Source organism: Nelumbo lutea, chromosome 4 (assembly GCF_056320005.1).
Source record: "Nelumbo lutea isolate HS-2025 chromosome 4, American lotus-T2T, whole genome shotgun sequence".
Classification (NCBI taxonomy): domain Eukaryota; kingdom Viridiplantae; phylum Streptophyta; class Magnoliopsida; order Proteales; family Nelumbonaceae; genus Nelumbo; species Nelumbo lutea.
In genome coordinates this window covers 16,937,911-16,956,372 of record NC_142687.1, presented here as the reverse complement: position 1 = coordinate 16,956,372, position 18,462 = coordinate 16,937,911, and the positions used below count along the sequence as shown (strand labels likewise).

General features: G+C 37.2%; 1 protein-coding gene across 2 annotated transcripts; it reads right to left on the bottom strand.

Moving 5' to 3' along the window:
- Positions 1–2,712: 2,712 nt before the first annotated feature.
- Positions 2,713–16,827, bottom strand: LOC148854216 (tubby-like F-box protein 5). 2 transcript variants are annotated; one of them, XM_088941027.1, is made up of 8 exons: positions 15,947–16,827; positions 15,686–15,828; positions 9,853–9,917; positions 8,897–9,000; positions 6,849–7,227; positions 6,635–6,722; positions 3,739–3,871; positions 2,713–3,633 (listed from the first exon to the last, which is right to left on the bottom strand). In XM_088941027.1, exons 5-8 carry the CDS (start codon positions 7,200–7,202, stop codon positions 2,961–2,963), a joined length of 1,248 nt encoding a protein of 415 aa, XP_088797153.1. In that variant the 5' UTR covers positions 7,203–7,227; positions 8,897–9,000; positions 9,853–9,917; positions 15,686–15,828; positions 15,947–16,827; the 3' UTR covers positions 2,713–2,960. The 2 variants fall into 2 exon arrangements, with proteins under 2 accessions (XP_088797153.1, XP_088797151.1); XM_088941025.1 differs by having other exon boundaries at positions 15,686–15,854; positions 15,947–16,786.
- Positions 16,828–18,462: the final 1,635 nt, after the last annotated feature.

Here is an 18,462-nt window from a genome sequence, read left to right as displayed (position 1 = left end):
AAAAAACATTTAGGACAACTCTAATATAGAATTATTTTATACACATTTTTAGGTTAAATTAAAATAATTTGGCCATGCAAATTTACTAGTAAAAACTTAAAATAATTTAGATGTATATTACTATATTTATCATCTAAAATTGTCACGTGCAAAGCACATGCAAATTTACTAGTACAAAAAAAATGACATATAACTGGTTATTGGGACATCCCATTTGTTTCATGTAAAAACTTCTCCCATACAACTAATGGGGTGGAGTCCAATGGTAACCTTTTTCTTCTTTTTTTTATTGCTTCTGTTAACCATTTTCTTGGGAAAAATGAAACATATATTCTCTACTCCTCCCAATCAAGGTTTAAAGTATCAATTCGATACACCCACCCGATACCATGTATCGATTTTGAAGGCCACCGACATGCAAAATATTGAGAGTTAAGGGATATTAACACAATCCATCCTAACAAAACTATCTTTAATTAACAAATTAAAAACTACTCCAAAAAAGTAACAAATTGAAAAAAAGAAAAAGAAAAAGGAGCACTGAGTAATCGATATGCACGATACTCTCAATCTTTTGGTATTGTGCATGACGATTTTTTGAACCTTGCTTCCAAAAAACCCTCTACCTCTCTCAAAAAAAGCGTTCATTTCCTTTCTTCCCCACTCCCTCCTTATTCTCTTGATGACTTGTAGAAGGTCAACCCAACCCAACCTGAAGTTACGAACCTTGGGCTCAAGCCTGGGCCAACCCAAGGTCAAGCTCAAGTTTATCAACTTAGGCCCAACTCAAATTTTACTTAACACAACTCAGGTTGGGCTCAGGCCAGACTAAGTCATGTTGAGTGGGTTGCCCTGGCTTAAAATAGATCATGAATTCATTTCTATATGGTCATCTTTCATGGAGCTTTATGCCCCATTTGGTTGAAGATATGTACAAGTTTTATTTACAAATGTGCATACACACGTATGCACATTGAAACATGTATTTTATGCCCCATTGGCATAAATTTCATGGAGCTTTATGCCCCATTGGAAGGACTTCTATCAATGTTGTGGAAGCTTGGGCAGCGTGGGAGGCTCATATCATCACCAACTTCAGCTCGTACCCAATCCGTATTGAAGGAGACTCTCTTCTTGTTATTTCTTGCTTAAAGAAAAAGATCTGTATTCCATGAAAGCTGAAGACCATCATGACTGAGTGCCGACTGTCATAAGATCAATTGGACAAGGGGGCATATCTTATTCTCATTCTTTCACGGAAGCGCACATGGCTGCAGACTGGTTGCCAAATCAAGCTCTTTTTCTCATTTTTCTCCTCTTTATTTATGTACTAGTAAATGACCCGTACTAAGTATGGGGAATAAGTAATGTTAAGTTTACATTATGGAACCAAAAATGTTAAGTTTATATTTATTAATATTTTAAATAATTATTAAAATTTTAAGAAATATTTATTTCAAAAAATAGCTTTTCAATAATTATTATAATATAGATAGTTTTCTTTTGTTATGATACATAGAGTGTTAATGATTAATTGAGATTGATAGAATGTAGGCAGAAATGGTTGTGAATAATGATTAATTGAGATTGATACATAGAGTGTCTAGCTTTTTAGAAAAATGAAAAGGCCATGTGTCTGAATGGTGGGGAGTTGTAGCCTGGTAGTGGGTTGTAGTTTTAGCAGGAATTTCTCAAAAATTGCCACATGTCTAGCTTTCTAGAAAATGAGAACCACTTGCCTGAATGGTGGTAATGGGTCACTAGATTGTGTGTTTTAATAGCAACTTTTCAGAAAATACCATGTATCTAAATTTGAAAAAGTCAATGTTTGAATGATGGGAATTGTAGCCTGAAAGCCTGAAAGCCAATTCTAGAGCCACTCCCCGGTTAGTGTAGCTCTACCAAAAAAAAAAAAAAAAAAACAAAGAAGCATGTATTTACAAATCACAAATACATGCTTGGATAGGTCGAGCTGCGTTGGATTAGGCCAGGCTAGGGTCGGGCCTGGGCTACTCAAGGTTTTCAACCCAAGACCAATCTTAATTTAGGCCAAGTCAAACTTTTTTTTATCCAAACCCAGCCCGCAGCCCAAAAATGTAGGTCTAACCTAAAAACATTTGGGTCAGACTCGGGTTAGGCCCACCCAAGTTGCACCCCTAAAGGAATCCCACAAAAACTCTGAACACTTGAGAATTGTGATCTCCCATAAACCTCTATTCATGAGATATGACTGGATGCACATGCTTTTAGAGTGTGCAGAGTTTTTTTTTTTTCTTTTCTTTTCTTTTCTTTTCAGGAGATCCTATCGCTTTTCAAAGATGCTTTTATGGTATTTGGAACACCTTTGTAATAGGTACATATAAAGATAAAGTTCATAATTAAAAAGGAACTTTATCTTTGTAATAGGTATCAACCAAGCAAGAGTGGTTGAGTCTCCAGCTTTTAACCTGTTGGGCTACAGGTACATATAAAGTTCATTATCAAAAAAGAACTTTATCTCCTTCACACACCCAGACGGCCAGATGTCCATCAAAGTCTCCAGATGCTAGACCTTGTTATGGAACCATATGCAAACTGCAATTTATAACTGAATAATTAAATCTAATTAATCTAGAGTCCCCAATGGTGCAATCGACAAGTAACCCTTTTTCATTGTTAACGGACAAGGAACGTAGGTGAAAGTAAAATAGGTATCAGAGGATTTCCGCAAAATTAAAGATAAAAAATAATTTGACATTGATGGTAAGTACAAAGTCCACAGAGTGTTACAGGCTACCTGCCACCCACAGATTGCAACTCACAAATACAATTTGTTGCCCAAATCTGCCGTCTTAAAAACTAATGTCCGCACAACTAAGGTACTCAGAGATGACAGGTGGCAAACATGAAAGGACTCACTCCCCATTTACAACCACCTTTCATGGAAGTACCAGAGCAATAGATCCATAACAAAATAGGGGTCATTCGCAGGCTGGTTTGGTGTCAAAGCTGCTCAAGCATATAGCAAAGGCTTGGAAGGCAGATAGTGGGTAGCGATAATCCATGGTGAAGATGTCTTTTCCAATCTTTCCAAACTGTAGTATTACCTTTTCCTGCTCTGCTAGTGAGACGTTAAGGGAAGGATCCACAGATGCCACGAGCTGGAAATTCTTAACAGAGGCCACCGTCACACGCCCCCTAAAATTTAAGCACCAACATTGCAGTTGTTCATGCCATCTAGGTGCTTTGTTCTTTAAAACCAATGGTTCTCTTGTTCTCTGGATTGATGCTGGTCTCTCTGAGAGGCTTGTGTTACCGGAATCCACAACTGGATCCTTAGATTTTGACGATGATAAGCAAGGAAGGGGCTCCTCAAGGGAGTGTGAGAGTTCAGTAGGTGTTGGGGCAGTACCCCCTTCCTGAATTGCGGAGACAGGGATGGAATTCATTGTACAGTTCATTCGCCTCGGACCTCTGGTTCGGAGAACATTGAGCTCGTAAGCGATGGTGGCTACATCATAGTTACCTGCTGGAACCCTTGGCGATACCTGCTTGGAATGGATTCTCCTATTTGACCGACTACTTGATTGGACTGCAGAGTCACATGGAGGCTGACAGTCATAAATAGTGAACTTGGTGCCTAGAAAATTAGACCTGGCAAAAGATTGCCGACATTATGGAGCATATTAGAACAAGCATAAGAAGAATGACTAAACTCAAGGATAAAAAATAAAACAGTGGCTAATAATTAAAACTTACCTTAGTTTTCCAACATAAGTGTTGCTTGTACGAGAGAAATCATGCCCAACCAAGGATATAATAAAATCTGTACAAGCTGCTCTTCTAACCTTCTTGGCTGCAAGAAGCAGTTTACCGTTGTCCCCCAACAGAGCTGTGCATTCAGTAAAACAATAAGTAGCATACATTAATAACCAAGTGTACTTCATTTGGTCAACATTTGGAAGTAACATGACAATCATTTTCATCTAATCAACATGTTTAATTAGGAAGTATTTGGAGTTCTAGTTTACCGTAGCATTTCAAGGCATGGGTCGATCACCTAAAACAGATTTGCTGTCAAAATTTTAATAAAAACCAGAAATCCAATTAAGCAGCATCATGCATGTTAACGCAAGAAACCAAGCCTTTTCATCAGTAGATAAAAAAAATAAAAAAAAAAAGAATATCAGTAAGGCTCAGTTTGGAAGGAGTACAAATGCAAATATGTAGTGTGTAAAACCTTAAATTTTGTATTCTTTTGTATCTATTTGTACTGTACATATTTGCATTTGTAATCTTTACAAACTAAGCCTAAGGCTCAGTTTGGAAAGAGTACAAATAATGTACAGTGCAAATACATGCAAAATAATACAAAATACACAGATTTGCACTCTACATATTTGTATTTGTACTCCTTCCAAACTGAGCCTAAAATACAAAGTAGGTTCCCAAGACTTGGGGCAAACTCCCAACTTTTGGAATGGAAAAAGGAAAAGATATTTCCCACTCGACCAATATTCTAGGGGTTCCTTAGATGTATTCTCTATTCTAGGAAGTTACAAAAGCCATTTTGCTGCAAATATATATTTAGGATTATAGAAAAATGCATACTTGAGTTCAATAAAATTTTCTTCTGTTTTGTGTTTCTCCCTTCTTTTTGAGTGACTTGTGATTTTGCATTTCATGCTGCGTTTGGTTGCAGTGCAATTTTATTTGCACTAATACAAATGCATGGGAGTGCAAATGAAAAGAAATGCAAATTCTGGTTTAATTTTGTTATGGATTTTACTTATTCTGATTTAGGTCTTATTTTACTTCATTCTGCAATTAAATAAAATACGGTAAAATTTGGAACAAAAATAAATCAGAATTTGCACCCAAATCATTTGTACTACCATAATTTTGCATCAGTGTAAATAAATTTACATTGCAACCAAACACAGACTCAGAGATTGCATTGTGGTCAAATGACATCATCAAACTAGTATCATTCTTCCTACACATAATGCTTTAAACTTTAATACCTTCAAGCCACACACCCAGGTTAACCAATAGTGTTTGAATACACCCTCCCCAAAAATAACAAAAATTTAGACCAATGACACATTAAACTCCATGTTGCCAACCAAAAAGCCCATGGGTCGAAGCAGTTAGAAATGATTTAAGTGTCCATACTTTAACAATGCATATGACATTAAACAGAACGGAATGGCAAAACAGGATTCATGTTGCCAACCCCATATAGTTGAGATAAGGCTTAGATGATGATGTTGATGGCAACTTATTAAGCTCCATATAGGTGTAAACCATGCTTAATGACTATTATGATCATATGCTTTTCTTATGCATGTTTCAGGGACAAGAAGGATGGAAGAAAAATGTTTACCCTTGACCATTTGCTTCTAATTTACTTGTGGTTTGTAAAGCACTACTATATAGGAGAGTTTGCCATGGCCAGAATACCTATTTTACTCAAATTCAGTGAGGGCATGGATAGATATGGTATCGCACATGAAATTTCATTTAAAATTCATGTATCTAAATTCTAACATGATATGGCACCCTTGTACAGGTATCTGGGTATCATAAAAGCAAATGCAAATTTTGTTTCACAAAAAGAAGGGCTTTTTTCTTAATAAATTGCAGATACCTTACAAGAAGAAGGTATCTGCAATTTAAGGAAAATTAAAAGCTGTCCTGTTGCAACCAATTTTAAGATCTCAACTTAACCACCAGTTATTCTATCGATTCAGATTTGTTAGCTTCCACAGACTCTATGATGGCATCAAGTCAAAATGTTGAATTCAAGTTTTGTAGTTTCACCATGGTCAAATTTGATGTTAATAATAACTATTTCAAGGGACTGATTAAGGCACATTGCCCTTGTGATAAACCAGGTGCATCCCCAGTAAGAGGGCAAAAAATAACTGGCTTATGATAAGACAATGTTTTTATGAATCCCAGCATGTCTTTAGGGGACTCAATTCAGGGTGTTGCACCATGGCATTCATTGCTAGCATTCATCAAAAACATAGAAACAACAAAAGATCAATGTTTTTATAAGGACTTTCCTTTTTTTTTTTTTTTGAAAGATAAAAAAAGATGGTTGTGCTTGATTTTACCAAATCCATAAATATGAATGAACTTGGTTATGCTTCATTTACTTTTCAAGTAGATTTGTGTTATATTTGAACATAAAAATGAATGAACTTTGGTTTTTGGTTTTATACACAATTTCACCACCAAGAGAATCAAATTGTGCTGAATTCATATTTTTCTCATCACCAACATATAAATTAGGGCATCGAAAATAAAACAAAGTCATTGGCTCCATGTTTTCTTTTTCTAGTGTAACAAACAAGAGGAAATGGAACCAGACACCCAATAATTTCCATTACGGTGGGTTTTCAATTTGCCCACAATCAAGGCATGTGTGGCTGCACTTAAGCTATAGAATTAAGCACCCAAGTGATACTTGATAAATTAAAGTGATTTTTTGCTGAATATGCGATTCAAATAAATAACATGGAAGTTGGAACTATAATACTATTACCTCAGAAAAGAACTAAAATCCAACAATAAAAATAAAGGGGAAAACAAGCATAATAAAAATAATGCCTCGGGGGAAGAAAAGTATGTAAAACAAAGTGTGTACCAGGGCTGAGACCAAGATAGAGCCGATAAGTAGAACTGGCTCTTTCCCTCCTGATAAAGCACTGTATGGGCAATTCACGTGGACCCGGCTATTTCAAAATTGAAGCAATGACAACAGTAAAGAAACAAAAAAAAAAAAAAATTCAGCAGAGAATGCAAAACAAAAGAATATCTGAAAAAAAAGCAAAAAATAAAACAAAGAAAATCATAAAAACCTGCTTTAATGAGATAGGGAAGGTAATCCTTCCACATTGCTCTGGAGTGTTTACAACCTCTTTTGCAATCTCTCTCCATGACCTGCAAACAGAGGCACAAGTAACAACATTCCTCCTTGCAGGCCACAATGACTCACTCGCTTCGAGCCTCTGGATCACATCAATAAGTAACTCTGGAGATAGGCTAGCCCATGGGCCTTGTTCAATTGGATCAGTTTGGAACCGTGACACATCAGGAATAATATGAGATCTCATGTGGCTATGCATATCTTTCCCTTCACCCCCTCTCCTCGATTTGCTCGCAATCCCATTCCTCATCTCCCTGAGCTCCCGAACAAAGCTTTTGAACAGCATTGAAGCCAAATAGATTGCTGCTCTCCTTTATATTTTTTCATTGAAAATAAGCAAACAAACAAAAGGAGAAAAAAAATAGTATTAGTGAAGTTAATCTGGGACCAAGAAAACAACCTTGTTTAGTCCCGGAAAAGGATAAATGTTTGGTGTTTTTTCACTTAGACATACATGGTGTATGTGGCACAAACGATTTTGGGGCTCGATGGAAATTTGAGGGGTTAAAACTAATCGGACAAATCTAATATCTGAGAAGAATCCTTAGACAGTTAGGCTTATTACTATAAATTAAAATTTCAGCTCTCAATCCCTCATGAGAAAAGAGGAAATGCTATATTACTGTTGTCCAACTTGCACAGCTGTTGCTAAGAAAGAAAGTTTGTGTTGTGTATGCAAAAACACTGATTGAGCAACTGACACAAAATTTCGAAGACCAGTGGACAGAGGTCTAAGGGAAGTCTACCACTCACCACTGGCATTCTGGCACTTTGTTCTGTTGGATTTTCACTAGATCATCCACATTCCATACACGCACAAGAGTTAGAAATAGCAACATTTTCGACACGTTTCATGAATATTGAGAAGAGATCGACATATAAAAACAGTTGTCACACTGGATGCTAGTAAGGCACATCTGATATCCTTAATTCTTAAAGAACCAGGTGGGGTAGGGTTGTATTGGAATAGAACAGTGAAGTGGGATAACTGATTTGGTCATTTGTCATGCCATTCGCTGGCCTCTAGTGTATAGTCTCTTCCATCCTTGGTTCAAAGAAAGAATTTTACCACCACACACACGCCTGCGCACGCACACACACACACACATCAGAATTTGATGGCAGCAAGTGATTTTAAGGCATTGGATTGAGATGCACCTAGGTTATATTGGTGTGTGAACCCATTCTGACACCAGTCTGATGGTCAAAAGGGAAGAACCAACAGAAGTAGATGTAGACTTAACGTGTGTCAGCTGTACAAGTCTAATGATAATGCATGTACCTTTCTTTCTTGACCATATAGTGAGTCTTGAGTATCCGTAACTCACAAAAGCAAAAGTTTCTGAGAATGGAAGCCTTCCATTAACTGCTGAGAACTGTCTCAGCTAGAAAGTCAAACCATTGTATAAAATTTCATGCAACGCGTCAAGGAACTCGAGGATTAAGATTTCAATGGTTGTTTGGCACTTTGGCCCTACAAATTTCTTGTATATCCCATTTGGATGCTGGAAAAAAGTTCATTCCCTCATTCTCATTTTGGGAGTTATCATTGAGTAATCAAATTTGGTTAATTATCAAAAAAAAAAAAATCAAATTTGGTTGCACATAACAAAGGGAAGCAGGACCTGACCGTCTAATTTGAAGGCCCACCAATCTAGAGGGCTTTTCTGATCTGATTGGCAAGCCCATCACCATGCATCTTTAGAGTGAAGGCTCACAATCATCATCAAGCAAAGACTAGGGCCAGCAATTTGATGATAACAAGAGATGAGAGGGACAAGGGCGATGATGTGATGAGATATTTAGAAGCATACTTTCATTCCGGGGATTCTGTTTGTAACTAGTTTTTGGTTCATATTTTGTATCTAATTAGATGTTTTGATGGTAAGATACAGAGACAATTAGTGATCCAAAAGTAAGCATGTATGGCAACCAATACTACTGATAAAAGGAAAAAGAAATTGGGGTAGGATTGTGTACCTCAATGCAATTTGTAGGTAGGCAAGCAATGCGTCTTAGGCTGGCATTAAACCACATACACAGGTCCTGTTCTCCCTTTCACTATTTGACCATTGTGCAAGTCTCTGCATAATTATTATAATTGTAAACGGATATCACTGTGAGCGAAATGGGGGAGAGAAATAATAATAATATAGCACAGGACAATGAACCACAAAAATGCAAAGAGAATGGGTTCTACGTATAAAGGTTATGACCTAATTTGCTCCATGTTTGGTCGTTCTGGGTGACTCTGCTCCAACCTGTAGTGGATAGAACCCAAAAATATGTTCCTAAATTATGGTCAGTGATGTCACATTGGTGACCAGCAGGTAGATATTAATTGAATTGAGCATCTGGATATGCTACCCAAACCTACACACAGGACACTACAGCTACAAATTCGAAACATCTCCACATGAATTATAAAATACAAATATGGGAGATGTTTCCAATGTATGGCTGTCTTGTGTGTAGGTGTGGATAATGTTTGTGGCTCACGACCCAAGCTCTTCTTCCCTGCAATATTTCCAGTCACAATCAAGGTTTTAAAAGGGTAAAGGTGGAGTCAAGGTGGTTGGGTCTTGGAGAGGCAAGGCAGAAGCCTCGAGAGTTTTAAGGTGTAAGCTTCAAACTAAAAACATTAAAAATTATAAACACATTCCATAAAAAATAAAAACATTAAAAAAATAAATAGTTGAAGTTTTATATAATTATTTATGGCTTATTTTTTATATCAAAGGTGATGACTACTAGTTCATTGAATCTTATCAGGGATTTTTTTTTTCTAAAATATAAGCACTCTAAAAGCAATATTATAATCAAACTGACTAGAAACTAATATATTAGAACATTTATTAATTAAATACTTAATCACATTCCACAAAAACTTCAGAATATAGAGTAAAATCAGAAAATAAGGAGTTAAATGAATGTACCTTGGCAAACACACAAACAACCCAATAGCCAAACAACAAAATATGGATCCTTGATGTGCAAAGTCCTGTACAATAAAGAAAATTAAGACTTTAGAGAACTAATCTTTATTTCTTAATTCCTACTTATCCTAAAAGATGAACTAATCTTTATTCTTTCCAGTTAAATGATAATGGATAAAAGGAAAAATATTTAGAGTTGAGACTACTTATCTACTATTTAGACAACTTTGACAAGGACAAAATACTAAACTATTTTAGTTAACGCAACAGCTATTTCATTATTTCTATCAAGTGATCTGAGGAGGTGACAATCATATGTTCCCCAAAAAAGAAAATGTGCATTTTATTTTGCATGTATAAGTATGAATTTCTTGCACTTGCTTTTCTTTATTCTCACTAATTAAAACAAGCCAAAAAAGACAAATAGATTGAATTCTGAGACTAAACACCACCCAAATTGTAAATTAGAAGCAAGGGCTTGGCTTAATGATTAACCTATAAACCAAGACTTGAATGCCAGACTTGATGAGTGAGCCTATTACATGAACTGTAAGCACCTCCAAGTTAAGCATGTAGTGTAAAATGAAAGATAAAGTCTGAAGAAAGCACTGAATCCAAAAAAAAAGGAAAAATGATGAAAGCAAACTCAGAAAAAAGCTACCAAAATTTGAACTCTTAATTTGTCTATAAACACAGGGCTTTACTGAAGATGTTTTCTTTTCAATAAATGATAAGTTGAAATTTTTGTAAATTTCCATAAGAGTAGCATTAGATATTTCAGCCATGTCCAGTTCAATTGCTATTCATGCTCATTCTTGCCTAGAATGAGATTCTAGAATGGGTATGAATGGGCAGAATGAGAAATTGTTGCAGCAAACCAAGCACTTTTTTCCAAAAACTTAATTCTTTTTGTGGCACGAATGAGAATGAACTTTGAACCCAATTGGTACTTTGGTTACAAATTTCATTCTCATTCCTTTTATCAATCAAAATGATAATACAGGTTTACATACAATACTCAATGGAAGATATATGGTGGAAACATGCAAAATCCAGACCAACAAAGCACAAATCAACCATGTGGGCCCGACATCAATAACACAAAATATGAAAAAAAGCGTTAATTCATCTATGTGTATTCGTATAAGATTCAGGACTCGATGAATCTAACTCATCAATCATACATGGGGTTGATTGGGATTGGCATAGTTTTAACTTTTTTTGGCATATTCTGCTGTATCATAGCAAGTATCTATGAACCAATTTGTGGATCAAAAACTGGCTTTCAAAAATCAGAATCTGAATGCAATGTAAATATGAATCAATTCAAAAAGAACCAAAGCGAATTCCACCTTTTGGAACTTGGAAAATAAATTATATTTCAAAAGGTGGGGTAGGCTGACTCTAATCAAGGCTATGCTCTCCAATTTGCCCACCTATTTTCTCTTGGTGTTTAAGATTCCAGCAAAGGTGGCAAAGAGAATTGAAAAGCAGGCGCTCATCCAGTTAATTTGGAAATTGTGTGCAAGCCTAAGAAGGAAGACAGTTTGGGACTGGGACACATTTCTTAAAGAAATGAGGCACTTTCTTGGCAGATGGATTTGGAGATTCAAGAATGAACACACCTCTCTCTGAGCATCTTTAATTTGCAGCAAATATGGTCAAAGCATCTTGGACAGGGGCACCTCTCATCCTTTATCTAGTTTCATGGCCTCTAACCCTTGGAAAGGTATTCTTTGAACCCTTGATTCCTCTCCTTTTTTGAGGTTTAATCTTGGCAGTGGTAATCAAATCAGATTTTGGTTAAACTTTTGGTGGGACTCGAAGCCTCTTAATGAAGTTTTGTCTTGTTCAGACTTGCTTGAGATAAATCTTCTCTCATCTCCACCATCAGCAACCGAAATAACATGGGTCTCTCTTATAAATTTTTTTTATCAGTAACTCAGAGAATTTCATTAAAACTTAAAATGATGAGAGTACAACAAGTTTTTAGAAACAACACCCAATACAACAAAGAGACCCACCACCCAATTAACATTGAGCCCAAAACAAATGATGTCTACTCACTCCATGTTTAGCTAATCCATCCGCCAAACCATTAGCAGACCCCTTAACCCATCTTAACTGAATTTGCATTTGTCTTCACATCTTTTTTTATTTCTTTTAAGGGCTACACAACAGGGGGGTAGCCCATCCCCCAACCCAGGTGCAGGAGGGATTCGATCCCAAGTCTCCGCTACATCCAGCAGGAGACCTTACCAACCTGCTGGTTGGCACCTTGTTTTGTCTTCACAGCATCTTGAACTGCTTGAATTCATTTCTGAAGTGCCATGATACCCCTTCTCCTTTTTTCAGCCTGCAAATGACTGGTCTCTCTAATAAATTTAAATTCCTTAAGGATTTCTGAGTCCTTAAGGGCTCTACATAACATAAGGTCTCTCTTATAAATTTAACTTATGTAGAGCCCTTAAGGACTCAGAAATCCTTAAGGAGCCTCTTCCTGGCTTTTTTTATCAGCAACTCAAAGAATTTTATTAGAACTTGAAGTGAGAAGGGTACAACAAGAAGTTGTTAGAAATAACACCCATTACAACAAAGAGCCCCAACACCCGAATAACATTGAGCCTAAAACAAGTGAAATCTATTCACTCCTTTGTTTAGCTAATCCATCAGCCAAACCATTCGCAGACCTCCTAACCCATCTTAACTGAATTTTCATATGTCTTGACAGCATCTTGAACCACCTGAATTCATTAGTGATGTGCCACAATACCCCTTCTCCTTTTTTCAGCCAACAAATGACTACTTTTGAGTCCCCTTCTACCATCAGCCTTGCGATTCCCATTTCCTTACCTTTTGCACCCCAACAATAGCCACCATGAATTCAGCTCTCACTGAATTACCCTTCTCAATAGGCCCCGAAAACAAACCGCAAATGTCCCACTCCCATCTCTAATCACTCCTCCAATTCTAGAGGGACCCAGATTGCCAAAACTACTTCCATCAAAGTTAAGTTTCATCCATCCCCCACTTGGGGGAGACCAAACCTCCAGGACCTTTTGATTCCTAGAGGAAGAAAGGGCAATTGAACCCCAGCTTCGAAAAAAGTCTTCCACTGATAAGTCTGAGAATAGTTTCAAAGTCTTCACCCAATGAGCAACTCTAACTGTAACAATCTCCAAGATTACTTCCTTGATTCTTTCTTTATCCTCAAAGATTCTTAAGTTCTTTTCCTCCCAAACAGTCCACACAATTGTTGCTCTAGCACACTTCCACAAAATTCTGCCTCTTCTTTTTGTGCATCTTGAAAAGTTAGTTTGGTCCTTGGAAGAGAGCAAAACCATTCAAGAGGGATCCACCTGCAAGCAAAGAGAGAGCAAAACCATTCAGGATCCTCTTCTTTGCTCTCACAGTCTCACTCCTTTTCAATGTCTTCATCTCCCCCTCCTCTCCAGATAAGCTAGTTTGGTCCTTGATTCCTAATGGATCCTTCACCACAAAGTCATTTTTTTCTTAAACTAATAGCCAACCTTTGCCTCCCTTTCTGGACAAGAGAACTCTCCACCATTCCCCTTAAAGTCTCCTTTATCTGAGAGGCTGTGATATCCTTCAGAAGAAGTTTGGAAGACTCATCATCTCCAGTCCATAGGCCACCTTATCATTAATTGCCAGGTAGCCAGAAACTTGTGGCAATATTACCTTGGTCTTGTCTCAGGAGGGAATTACCAGTAGACCCCCCCCCCCCCGAATGCTGAGAACTTTTTATCTCAATGGCATGGCCTGAAGCTCAAGCTGGGTGGTAGAGGCTGCAGTTTTTGGAAGGCTATTCCCCATGTAGTCATGAGGGGTTTGTGGGAAGAATGTAATAGGAGAATCTTGGAGAACAGAATTTCTCCCCAGGAGAAAATTATAGATCATTTTCATTCTTTGCTTATTCTGTGGATGATGTACATCAAGGTTTCTGAAGGTCTTGATAGAGGTAAAATACAGAGAAGCTGGCTTGATCTGCTACTCACGTCCCCAACCAATCCACAGGTCTCTTACCTCACTGTTCCCAAGGCAAGACAGATTTGTTCTGAAATTCAATGTAAGTTTTAGAAGAGTCCCAGATGCCCCTGCAGCTGCAGGGATCGGGTACCTTTTGAGACGACTCAATGGTGATCTGATTTGAATATACAGTCGCCCAACCTGTTCTTCAGATGCAATGGGTGCTGAGGTTTGTGTCCTTTTGGAAGGTCTTAGAATTGCAAAACCGAGCAGATCACTTCTCTTGCTGTAGAAGGGAACTCAAGAAAAGTCATAAATTGGGTTTCTACTCATAATCCAGACCTTTGGAAGCTCGCTCTTTTTTTTTTTTTTTTGCTGGAGATCTGAGTTAATCTCGAATATGAACTGAAGCTTTAAATGGAATCCTAGAAGCTTAAATAGTTGGCAGGTGGCCTAGAAAAATCAAGGATGGGAAGGGATTTCTTGTGCAGTGCGAGCACAATGCCTTTCTAAGCAGGCTTTGTTCTTTTTTGTTTTTGCAAGACCCGTTACCCTTCTCTCAAAAAATAAATCAACATTTTGCTTCAAATTAAAAATGTGAAAAATCCTGATGTTAGAGCAATCACCCAAACCAGATGCAGGTATAGGTATCTCATTTCTTAAAATTCTGGACATGGATACAGGTATAGGTATCCCATATAATTGATTATGTCATGCTTGCAATAATGTATAGATATAGATATAGATATAGATATAGATATAGATATAGATATAAATAAGTTTTATAGTCTGATTTATTAAAGGTTGAAACATACAACTTTACATATTTTAGAATTGTTATAATGCTATATAGTAAATCCAGAAGTCTCCATGCAGTATTCACTATCATATTGTCCTCGATTACCCCACCCCTTAGAGAGTTGCCTTAATCTATAGGGCTTCAGAAGATCAAAAGAACAAGTCATTCATTGTTCCTAAAAACACCACCAAAACCTAACTGCCCCGGATTACCCCAATAACAACCATTAAAGATAACTCAAATCAGTTGCCAGTTAAATAACAACTATAACTTAATTGATCTCCCCAGATTAAAAAGATAGTCTAAATTTAGAGCTAATTAAGTCAAGAAGAGAGCTAGTTGGAAGTTAACGAAAAATAGCAATTAACTGAGTTGCCCAAAAAATCTGATACAAAATTAGAGTTTTTATAGGTAAGTTAGATTTTATTGATTTTTACAATAAGAAATAGGTTTACTGCGGATATGAGGCTACCCAACAGTCTGGCTGAAGGCGAAGGCGCCTGACCCTTATACAAGTGTTAGGGCAAAGTATTATGGGTTTAGAGTCATTATGCACAATAGAATTGGACCTTCAGATGCATCTCAACATACTTCCGAACATAAAACACATCCATGATAAAATAAAAATATTAAAAAAAAATCCAGGAAAATTGAATAACTTCCAAAACAGAATCGCAGCAAGTTCAGCACTCCATTCAAGTAATAAGTAGGCAGTCTAATTTCCCTGTTCATCAAATCAAAACTAACAAGATGTATGACTTAAACGAATTTATGGAACACTACTTATCACATTATCCCCAGAATCAAACCTCATAAAAGGCACAAAATTAGCTAATTCCAAATTGAATATACGAATTTCAAATTTGATATAAAAAAAAGACTAAAAAACTAGCAACACGATAAATTGTCAAATCCCTTCTCCTAATTAGGTAAAAGAAGCAACATAGGTTTCTCATTCATGCAGACCCTTTATGGACTACACAACGTTTATTTAGCAATTTGGCATATTATGTTTATTTTGAGACCTGAACCACCGAATCTACTTACAGTGTAGTTTTCCACTTTTGCTTTAAGCCTTGAAAAAATTACCAGCGGCCCATCAATATTTTGTAGTCCTTAGTAGAAGGAGGGAAAAGGACAGGAATCCATGAGTGGCTGTTGATCCTGAAGCCACCGAATCCTCCTCTAGCCTTGTGGAACGAAAGCAACAAGAAGACTAGAAGAATGAAACATAAATACAATAATAAAATGAATTAACGAAGCAAGCAGAGAAAGTTCAAAACTTGGAAACGAGAGACGTTTAGATACCTGCAACCTCCAACCATTCTTTTCTCCTTGGTTGTTCGACGGTAGAGTGAGCCTAGTAGTAGTAGTAGTAGTAGTAGAGAGAGAGAGAGACCGTTGGCCAGGCTGCTTGCTTGAAGCTGATGGAGACGAGGAGAGAGAGTCTTGGGGGGAGTTCACTAGTTCAGTGGGTAAGAGAGAAAATAGGAGAGTTTCAAGGAGACAGAGAAAAAAAAACAGTTCAATTTCGACGAAAAGCCCTAACTTTTTGGTATTTTTTGTTCGTCTGTCAATCAAATTCCAAAAACACCCTTAAACACCTGATCCAGGATTCTAAATCAATGGCTTTGAATGCTATTTTTTTGAAGTACCCGCCTTACACGTCAAGTGGCTTAAAAAGCGCAAGGCGTACGCCTTGAGCAACTTAAAGCGGAGACGGAGCGTACTCCCTGCAACAAATATGGTTGAGGCTACCGAGGCCGAGGCCAAGCCTCATTCGCCTTTTAAAACCACGATCATATAAAATAAACAGAAGGCTTCGGAGGTTCAGGGACCAGGGTGAATGTCGTAGCCTACGCTGTACAAATTGCTCCCTTTAATTTATACATCCCATTTGGACGCTGAAAATTAATCCATTCTCTCATTCTCATTCTGGGAGCTATCAGCGGATAATCAGATTTGATTGCATACAATACAAGATATAACGAAGGGAAGGGAAGCTGGGCCTGACCGTCTAATTTCTGATCGGATCGGCAGGCGCTGGCCCATCACCATGCATCATAAAGCCAAAGACTAGGGCCAGCAAATTGATGATGAGAAGAGAGAGAGAGACGATGTAATGCGACGTTTAATTGGGAGAGTGCTATGCATCCTGAGGATTCCGTTTGGTATCTAGTTTTTGGTACATTGTTTGTATCTAATTGGATTGTTTTGATGGTAAGGTTTCTGATACATTTAGCCATCCAAAAGAAGGCATGTATGGCAACCAATAATACTGATAAAAGGGGGGGGGGAGGGGGAAATGGGGTAGGATGATGTACCAGAAGGCAATTTCTAGGCAGGCAAACGACGTGTCTTAGGTTGGCAAGAAACCGGGTACATGGGGGGGTGATGGGTCCTGTTTTCTTTTTTTTCATTATTTGACCATCGTGCATGGCTGTGCATAATTATTATAAACGGTGGTCACTGTCTATGAGTGAAATGAGGAAGGGGAATAATAATACTGCTAAAACAGAACAGGACGATGAACCCATATAACAACAAAGAGAATGGGTTCTGCATATAAAAAGATATGGCCCAATTTACTCCACGTTCGGTCCGCTCTGGACGACTGACCCGGCTCCAATCTAGAGCGGGTGGCTTTCAAACCCGGGCCCATTCCTAAAATCATGGTTGGTGATATTATATATCGGCGACCATCAATGTGAGATATACTAATTTAATTGAATTGAGAATCGGGATCAGCTCATTTCAAAGACGCTACTTACAACTACCCTAAGGACACTACAGCTGCGCATCCGGAGTGTTTATATTATGAATCAAGGTTTTTAAATTCTGGACGGCGAACCATTATGGACTGGCCAATTCTGATAATAAAAATAATAAATAAGGCCAAAAACCATTGTTTGGATCGATGGTTCGATTGTTCGGATTAGCAGTTTATTAATTAAATCAATGATTTTTTTGTCAAAAAAATGGTTTATGAGTGAAACAGAACTGGTCAAATTCTGGTTTTTTTAGTCCGATCGTCCAGTCTTGTTCGATTTTGAAAATCATGATATAAATTATAACACATTTAGATTACATAATAAATATTTATTATATTATTTGTTTTCTTTTTTTTTGGTAAACAACGGTATCGTAGTTGGTTTTAAATTTCATTATGATTTACCTAGAGTCTAAGTCAAGTATTCACTTTATATCAATGTTTTAAAAATCAATTTAGTCCTGGAATCGCTTTAACCACCGGTTTTTGATTTAATGGTTCAACCATTCAATCTGAACGGACGATTCATTACAATTAAAAAATAAAGAAATAATTAAAACAAAACAACTGTCAAAAACCGTTGTGATGGTTTGATTGTTTGAATCAATATGCTATTAACCAAATCAACAGTTTTTGACAAAATTAAGAGATATTCAAAAGTGAAATAGAGCCAATTGCCCAAACGGTTTATAAGCCATATAGTCTGACTGTCCAGATCAATAATGGTTTGAAAACCATACTTTGTATAATATATAAACAATCAATAATGGTTTGAAAACCATCAACAAATTGAGAAGATGTTCGCAATATACAATTGTAGTGGGGTTTAGTGTCAATACGGGTTCAAATTAACATTTTCCAATTCAATCAAAAGCCTAATCCAAGCTTCTTGAAATTGCCCCCCTCCCCCACCACAAGCTTACTCCCCAAGTTCTTCCCTTCAACATTTGCAGTTACAATTTTCACAATAGCCCACCAACCTGGAAAGACATTGGAGACCATGACAGCTAACCATGTCACACTATTGCTATCTTGGAGACCGTGAATTATCTTT

Excerpts from the sequence above, each read along its gene's own strand:
- LOC148854216 (XM_088941027.1), bottom strand. The coding sequence starts at position 7,202 with ATGCTGTTCAAAAGCTTTGTTCGGGAGCTCAGGGAGATGAGGAATGGG. Across the intron at positions 6,723-6,848 it reads TCCCTATCTCATTAAAGCAG|CCGGGTCCACGTGAATTGCC; the intron begins GTTTTTATGATT and ends ATTTTGAAATAG. Across the intron at positions 3,872-6,634 it reads CTATCTTGGTCTCAGCCCTG|CTCTGTTGGGGGACAACGGT; the intron begins GTACACACTTTG and ends CTGAATGCACAG.